The sequence below is a fragment of the Gymnogyps californianus genome, chromosome 27 (assembly GCF_018139145.2).
Source record: "Gymnogyps californianus isolate 813 chromosome 27, ASM1813914v2, whole genome shotgun sequence".
Lineage (NCBI taxonomy): Eukaryota > Metazoa > Chordata > Aves > Accipitriformes > Cathartidae > Gymnogyps > Gymnogyps californianus.
Window position 1 is genome coordinate 3,413,965 of NC_059497.1, and position 8,546 is coordinate 3,422,510.

The 8,546-nt window shown below is 47.1% G+C and overlaps 1 protein-coding gene across 1 annotated transcript; it reads left to right on the forward strand.

Moving 5' to 3' along the window:
- The first annotated feature begins 965 nt into the window (after positions 1 to 965).
- Positions 966 to 7,088, forward strand: PPP1R15B (protein phosphatase 1 regulatory subunit 15B). The gene is made up of 2 exons (XM_050911250.1): positions 966 to 2,679; positions 5,681 to 7,088. The coding sequence occupies exons 1-2, from the start codon at positions 1,117 to 1,119 to the stop codon at positions 5,891 to 5,893; spliced, it is 1,776 nt and encodes a 591-aa protein (XP_050767207.1). The 5' UTR covers positions 966 to 1,116; the 3' UTR covers positions 5,894 to 7,088.
- The last annotated feature ends 1,458 nt before the right edge of the window (positions 7,089 to 8,546 follow it).

The window sequence follows — 8,546 nt, forward strand, 5'->3', positions numbered from 1 at the left end:
AGAGCCGGGGACGCCTGCGCCGGGGTGCGGGCTTGGTGCCTGTGGTGCTTTGTTTACAGCGAGAGCTCCGTAAACAGACGAAATGTTTCTCAGGATCGAGAATAATGAACTTAACCTTTATATTAAAAGTTTTAAATATTGTATCTAGCGGGAGGTGGAGGGGGGGGGAAGCAGCCTGGGCCCGCCAGCGGCTGGGGCTGCTGGAGCTGGCACCCTCCTGCGGTCGGGACCCTCCTGCCTGTAACAGGGTGGCGTGAAAATAAAGGAGATGAAACGCACGGGGTGGCACGTGGGCCCTGCCTGCACCTCTGCCTGCACATCTGCCCGCCGCAGAGCCCAGGAGGACGAGTCCTGGGGGGGACGGGGACGTGGCTCCCTCGGTCCCCAGGCACCGTCCCATCGGCACATGCAGGGACCCCGGCCCCCTCCACCTCATCTCCCCAGTAGTTATCCCTCGGCCATCCTTACCCCGAGGACCGACAAAGCGTGCCCGCAAACGGCTGATTAACGCTAATGGGGGGTGGGCAGCCGGGTGGAGCGGCTCCGCGGACCAACGCTGCCGCTGACTGACGGGCTCCGGGGCACCGGGCAGCTGCCCCTGGCCGCCCTGTCCCGGTGTACGGCGGCCTTGCCCGCTGCCGGGGCCGGGCCGGGCCGCCCCGTCGAGGCCGCCCCGTCGAGGCCGCGCCCCGCCGCGCCGCCAGAGGGGGCGCTGCCGCGCGGCGCCCGCCGCCCTCCGGCTGATGCAATCCCCACGCGAAGGGAGGGGGTGGGGCCTCCGTCCCCCGGAGGGGCGGGGAAGTTGCGACGCCGCGCCGGTTGCCCAATGGGCGGCGGCGGCGCGGTGTGACGGTAAGGAGGCGGGCAGCCGCCTGCGCGTTAGGCGCGCCCCGCCCCTCGGGGCTTGCGCCGGCCGCGGGCGGGTTGAGGCGCTGCGCTCGCCCCCGCGCCGCCATTTTGTGCCGCCGCCCGCAGCAGGATGGAGTCGAGTACCCGAGGGAAGCCGCCCGCCGCCTGCCGCGCCCGCCGCCCCGCAGCCCCTCGACGGAGCCCCGCTCCGCAGGCCCGACCGCACCGCTGGGAACGCTGAAGAGCCTCCTCTGCCCGCCGCCGCTCATGGAGCCGAGCGGTCGGGAACGCGCCGGCCCCGGCCTGGGGTGGACCCGGCTGGGTTTCGCCGCGGCCTGGCCTAAGCTGGCCGGGCCCAGCGCGGCCCCCGCCGGCGCCTCGCCCCAGGCGAGCCCGCCTTTCTCCTGGCTGCGGCTGATGTCGCAGCTCCTCTCCCCGCTGCCCGCTTTGCTGCAGCGGCTGCTGCCCGGCCCCGCGCTGAGCACTGCCCTCTGCCCCGCCGCCGGGCCCGCTAAGGGCCCCCAGCCGTCGCTGCTGCTGCTGTCGGAGCCGGCCGCCTCGCTGGACTGGGCCGAGGAGACGCTGCCGTGGCCAGAGGAACCCCTAGAGAAGGGGCGAGAGGGTGGCACGGAGTCCCCGGCGGGCCTCTGGGGAACCGAGCTGGTGCGGAGCAGCCTGGTGTCCTTCCCCGTACCGCGTGTGGACTTGTACGTGCTGGGCCCGGAGCAGGGCCAGGCTTGCTGCTCCGGCAAGAGCCATCTGCCCCAGCCCCTGCGAGCCGAGGTCCCCGCCGAGGCCTGGCGAGGCTGCCCCGCCCGGGGCGGCTTGCCGGAGGTTGAGTTCCTCCGTAGCAAGCGCTTGGCTTTTCTCCAGCGGTGGCATTTGGCGAGCGGTAGCCTGGCCGTGCCAGACCCGGACCACGGCTATCACAGCCTGGAGGAGGAGCAGCAACAGCAGCACAAGGGCGTTTGTCAAGAGGTAGGGGGATGGCGGGAGCAGCGGTGCGATGCCGGGGAGTTGAAGTGGCCCGAGGAGCCGAGCGACGCGGGGAGGCAACCTGGAGGTGGTCCCTTGGAGCAGGAGGGGATAAGGGGTTCAGCTGAGAAGGGGGCACTCGAGGGAGAAGCTTTGACTGAAGAGGATGACGAAGACTCCGAAATAGAGCAAACCCTTCCAGTTTCAGCCAGACCTGTCTGTGCGAATAAATTAATAGACTATATCCTAGGGGGAGTTTCCAGTGGGGAGGAGAGTGCGGATGATGAGGAAGACTGGGATGATGATGATGACGACGGGTTTGATAGCGAAGGGCTCCCCTCGGATTCAGATGCCGGTAGCCAGGACGGGGAAAGGCTTCATCTCTGGAATTCCTTCTACAGTTTGGATCCGTACAACCCTCAGAACTTCACAGCCACCATTCAGACATCTTCCAGCTATCCGGGAAAGGATATGTTGGATGTGGAAGAGGAGGAGGAGGAGGAAGATTCTTCGTGGGCAGAGGAGTCCTCAGGCTCTCCTCACCCTAGTTCTGAAGAGGAGGACGAGTGGGACTGTAGCAGTGTGGATGAGGCAGAAAACTTGAAACTTTGGAACTCGTTCTGTAACTCGGATGATCCATATAATCCTTTAAATTTCAAGGCAGCCTTTCAAACAGCAGAGAAAAAAGGGACGCCTGGTTTAAAAGCAGCAGAGGGGCCGAGTTTGGTCACTTCTGAACGCAGTCACTTAACTGTCTGTCGGGTGCAGCTGGAAAAACATAACTGTGGGGTCACTGACTTTGTGCAGCATGTCAGTCTTTCTGGTGAGAAAGGTAGAAGTACCAAGCGGAAAAAGGTATATAATTCGTTTATGTTTTTGTGTTTTGGAGATGCTAAAAAACAAACAACAAACCCACACTGCGCTAAGTACTATGTGAGTGGGTGAGGTCACTCGTGCCAGGATTCCAGCCAAGGTGGTACGCAGATCATGCCCCCATGAGCTTATGGTCTAATTATTTGACTGAAGTGAGTGTGCCTCATCCTTACACGTGATGGTAGATTTCGTAATTCAGTGACGCAGGGCAGATAATTTCTTTAAATGTCTAGACTTGAAGTTAAATTTTCCTTTTAAGTTGTGGTTTTCATTCTGTATTTGTGTTGTAACGTAGTTTTTGTCATCAGAGAAACAGATGAGAACTGTGGTGTAAGTTTTTCCTCTGGAAAGTACCTGTTTCTGTTACAAATAATGTTTATAAAGTATTTTAGGACCTTTGCACGTGTGTAGTCTAGTCGAGACTTAAAGCACTGTAAACGTTTTGGGACTTGTGAGAAGCCTGCTTGAGTTACAGAAGTCTTTTGGAGTAGGAAGAACTCTTCTGTTTGGGTTAACACATGCTACAGTAAGCCACTGAAGTTTCAATACAAAGTATAGTAATACTCCCATTTCCATTTAAGAGACTGTTATAATTCAGCAGTCGTTCATAAAAAGGATGTAATCTGGAACTGGGCTTTTGAGCACAAACTGGGAGTGTAATGTGTTTATGAGGAGTTTGTGCATTAAAAAACTTCTAATACATGTGCTAGGATTTAGGTAAATAGTGATAAACAAATTCGTCCTAAGTTTTGTGATGCTACAGATGTACAAGATGGCTTTTCAGGCATAATGTCTGAGTCTTGCCTGATACTTCAAACACTTATATGAGTTGTGATACCAAGTCCCAGGGTAATACACTAGTCTAACAAGTTATCAAAATAGAAAAGTTGTATAATGCTTGCTTTAGCATTCTTACAGCAGAGAGATTTGTTTGCTCCTTTAATTGAGAGCCTGACGTGGAGGTAACTTCACACCTGTTTTTGCTAGGGCAAGTGGCATTTAATGGTTCACAGAGGATAAACTATTATATTTTAATCTAAATGGAAAGTACTCAGTTTCTGCAAGTGGTCCTTTGTAACTGACAGCCTCTGTCTGAAATGCTGCAAGGTAGCACTGATGAGCCCTCCTGTGAGTTCATACTGCGGTGACCTTAAATGTTGTTGTGTGTCAGGGATGTAGACTTAACAGTAGTAATTTTTTGACTAATTGATTGTTTGCTCCTGTGTAATCTATTGACATGGTGAAAGAACGATGATCTAGATGCAATATTCAGCGTGACGTTACAAAATCCAGTAATTGTGCTCAAGGGTGTCTTAGACTGATGTAAAAAGGATGTAAGGTAGGAACTCGCAAAGGGATAAGCTGATGTAACAGCTCCGTGTGCTTGAAAGCAGGTACTTAATTAGGTCGGTCTGCAAAACAGAGCAGAGATTGCCGAGCAGTGACCAAGGTGTTCCCAGAAAATCTTCAAGTCATTAATCCTGCTCAAGGCTATTTTCTATCTGGGATCCTGCAGTCAAACGGCAGCAATATTCATGTTTGTAAAGTCATAAAACCTGGGAGCGTTTTGTTTCACTTACGAATTGGCAAATGCATTGACACTGTGCGAGGATGTGTGGGGTCTGATGCCCCTGCTTTCACAGGCAGCTCGGCAGTAATTTGGGATTGCTGCACTAGAATTAGATGACTTCTGGAGGTTGCTTTCGCACAGTCTCTTGTGGCTCTGTATCCTCAACTGCTGATTATTCCTGGAGGTCATCTCTTCCATATCTGTTATCTTTATGTTCTCTGTGAAGGTTGGAAGATGGCTCTACCACAAAAAGCAATCTCACTCTACACTCCTCATTGTGTTAGCATGACCGGACTGTGAAACTAGGGTTCTCTGTTAATAAAATGTAGGAATGGAGCAGGGAGTTTTTTGTACCTCCCCACGTTTTTTCCTGACCTTTCAAGAAGTAGATGTCCTGCAGCAAATTCAGTGGAGTCATCTGTAATGACAGTGTTTGGCTTGTCTTCAAGAATTGGTCGTAGTCTGAGTTGATGGATGCTGACAGCTAGTTAGCTTGTCCTTCAGTTTTGTGCCTTTTGTGTAGCTGAATGAAAAGCAATGCATAATTCAGTAGGAGCCTGAAATAGTCTGGCTTTTTGCTTATCACTCGATAACAGAAAGACTTAAATCCTTGGTATAGTAATAGTCTAAATACTGTCAAGTTTAGATCCTGAACCTGTAAGTTTCTTTGTTTTCTTAAAATAGCTTAGTAGTTCTTAAAAATAGTGAAGAGTAAAAATTTTCATACGTATTTTGAAGTGCTGTGACTTCATTTCCGAGCATGAACTTAAATGCACTGGAATTTGATACCAGCTCTAAATAGATGGGTTTGTTCCAGTCACGTAGTGATGAGTGTTGCTTCCTTATATGTAGCGTAGTGTGATTTCTTTTCCTGGTGGTGAAGTACAAGCTGACTCACACGATTGCTTACTCTACGGAACAATGATTCTTCCTTTTTTTATTATGTAAGCTTCAGTAATCGGAGATGTTGGCTGGTAGCATATTTCTAGCCTGAAGTGAGTGTCCTGGCATGTCCTACTGAGTAACCTGCTTGAACTATATCTGTGTAAGGTTATAAGCCAGTACTGATGTCGGGGAGGGGTGTTACTTCACAGGGAACATTGTGTGATCTGCTGTCAGCCTAAAGAGGCCTCTTAGGCCGCAGTTTAGAAACTCTGTAGTAGTTTGAGAACTACTTTTGGTAGAGGGGGAAGTCAGCAGCTGGTTGCTTTTAAAGCTGAGAGGTGAAATACACTTTGGCCTAGGTGCTGCAGAGACCTAGCATGAACTGGTAGCATATCTGAGGTTTCTTGCTATTTTACGCATTTTATAACTTATGTTAAAAAAACCTAAAATCATATGTGCAAATAAGTATTAAGCTCCTTTTGCATGAGTGTTTGGCTAATGCTTTACTAAATGACTTGTCTTTTCCAGGTAACCTTCCTTGAAAAAGTTACTGAGTATTACGTAAGCAGTGAGGAGGATCGTAAAGGACCCTGGGAAGAGCTTGCACGAGATGGATGCAGGTTCCAGAAACGTATCCAAGAAACAGAAGAAGCCATAGGATACTGCTTCACAACAGAGCATAGACAAAGAGTATTTAATAGACTCCAAGAAACCTACTACAAGAGGGTTGATCTCTTCTAGCACCTTAAAAGATCTGGTAGTTGTGTGACCCTGATCGCTCACGAGCATCTTCAAAACAAGAGGTGGCAGCTGCATGTGCTATTTTGAAATGGGGAGAGAAGTGGGATTTTAACACTTCTTTCCCAGTTTGATATTCAGCCAACGAATATACCTGTGTGTCCCATTTTGATATCCAGACAAAATCTTTTGAGTATCATCAAGGGGTAAGGGTGGTATAATTGCATTCCTTTTAAGTAACACTTGAGAAACAGACTGCTTTAGGTTAAATCCATTCCAGAAATGCCTTGTCTGCCATATGTGGAGAAGTGGTGACTATTAAGTTGGATTTTTGCACTTTGAAAAAGCAAAACCTATTTTGAAGGAAATATTTATGGGGCTCAGAACCTAGTTATTGCAGTTTTGATTTAAAGTTTCTAGAGATATGTGCTACTTTCTTGTGGTTGTCCATTTTCTCTAACTTGTACAAAAGTCTCAAAATTTTCTTAGCTAATAATGTTAACTTTACTGTGCAAGGCAGTTTATTCCTTCCTTTTAAGATCGCAGTTTTGCATGTAATCTAACGTTTGAGTGTTTATGTAACGCTTTGATGTCTTAATATTTCAGTCTAGCACACTGGGGGGTCAGGGGAACTCTGGTGCACTACAAGCCCTTTGGTTTGTCTTTATTTAAATAATAATACCTTTACCCAGTACTGTTCCAAAGGGTGTTGGCTGCTTGTGCACCAAACCTCTTTGCTTTCAGGGCAGTGAAAGGCCTCATCCTGATCAATAATTAAAGCTTCAAGGTACATATCGAGGCTGTGGCTGATAGTTTGAATTTAAGTAGCCACGCAAAGGGAACTAGCCCCTCGTTCTTTTAGAGTAACTTTGCCGTAATTGATTCTGCTTTCTGAAGATGGATTGAAGTGGAGGATTCCTCATATTTTTTGTATCCAGTATGCTTGCTCTGGTACTTGTAAGGAGAATTATCTTTGACTTATGGAAATCTAAGGCTACAAATCGCTGTGTTCTGTACCAAAAGCCAGTATTAATACCTCTATGCGTCTGCACTTTTGTTCATCCGGTACCAAAATAACATTTCATGTTTGGGGTCTGAAAGTTGAGGTCCTCGGTGGAAGGAAGACACTCCTTATTTATGTTCCTAACTTACAATGTTTAATTGTTATTTCAGTCAAAATAAAAAAGCACCGTTTGGATATGTGTTTGGACCTGAAGGATGTTGTGTGGCTGTTATTCAAGCAGGTATGAAGTCATGCAATGGAATAAATACCAAACATCAAAGAATTCGTATCTGTTTGCACAAAGTTGCATGAATAAATGATTTCCTACTTGGTTCATTCAGCTGACCGGAATTGGTTCCCTTTTGTAAGGGAGAAACCTAAAAACACTTCAGATTTGTTATCTCATTAATGATGACAATTTTTAATTTGAAAAAAAAATTACAGATACATGGAGAGAAGAGCTTCACAGAGTTTTACTGAATTTTCTGCTTTATCCTGCCATCTTTTTGGCCATCTCTTAATTCTCTCAAAAATGTCAGAGTTTTTGGGTTTATACTTTATTCTCATTGCATAAAGTATGTTCTTTGACTTTAAAAATTAACTTTTTCTGCTACAAGTTAGAAGTGTTACAATTATGAAATTCAGAGGGTTAACTGTGAACTACAGTAGAGTTGTCGTGTAAACTTAAAATACAGCCAAACCTCAAGCAGCCTTACAGACTGGCTCCTTGAAAGCAACGCAGCAATGTTATTTTTCATCCCCATGGCATAAAAAATATTGGATTCTCCGCTCCTACAAGAGATAATTTTAGTTGTGAAATCGTAATTCTAATGCCCTCAAATCCTGTGAAATAACTTTTAGTTTTTAGGAGTTCATTTTCCTGTATCATATTTGATAACAGGTGTTTTGCTTTTTTGTTCAGGAAAAAGCATGCAGGGTGATAAATGTCGAATTAAGATAGAAAATTTGTTGAGTTATGGTCCAAGTGTGACTGATAAGTAAAAATGCTGTTCATTGCTCTTGCTAAAATATACTATAGTCATTTTTCTGTTACTCTCTTAGTTTCTTCGACCTTGGAGAACTTGTTGGTGCTTCAGTTACTCTGGACAACTCAGTTTCCTGGTGCTTGTGAGAAGCTTTAGAGTGGTGTGCATTAACACCTGCAAATACTGAGCCACTGTTTGCAGGGGCTTGGAAAAGGCTACAGCTGGAAACAAACAGAATTGACAAATTGGATATAAACTAGATTAAAAACTGCTGCTTCCAAAGTGCTTCTAAGATTTGAGAAATTATTTTCTTCCAACGTGCAGTGTACCAAGCACTCTGTTCTAACACTGCTGATTCTCACTGAAACATAGCTGCTTGGGTAAGCTTCTCAAACCTCATGTTTTCAAAGCATCCACTGTAAGGTGATAGCAAATTAACACTAAATTTGTCACCATAAATGTCATCTTAAAAGCAAGCTAAGCTTGGTTGTCACCATTTTGCCCTATAACATATCTTAAAGTGGTCATACAGGATGTGTACACGTGTAAGTGCTTTGAGTGAGACAGTAAAAATAACACTTGTTGAACTTTAAATCAAAACTGTAATTATCAGATTTTATTTTTGTATAATTTAGAGAAAGTTAGAAAACCTCCAACATTGGCTTTA

Excerpts from the sequence above, each read along its gene's own strand:
- PPP1R15B (XM_050911250.1), top strand. The coding sequence starts at position 1,117 with ATGGAGCCGAGCGGTCGGGAACGCGCCGGCCCCGGCCTGGGGTGGACC. Across the intron at positions 2,680-5,680 it reads GAAGTACCAAGCGGAAAAAG|GTAACCTTCCTTGAAAAAGT; the intron begins GTATATAATTCG and ends TGTCTTTTCCAG.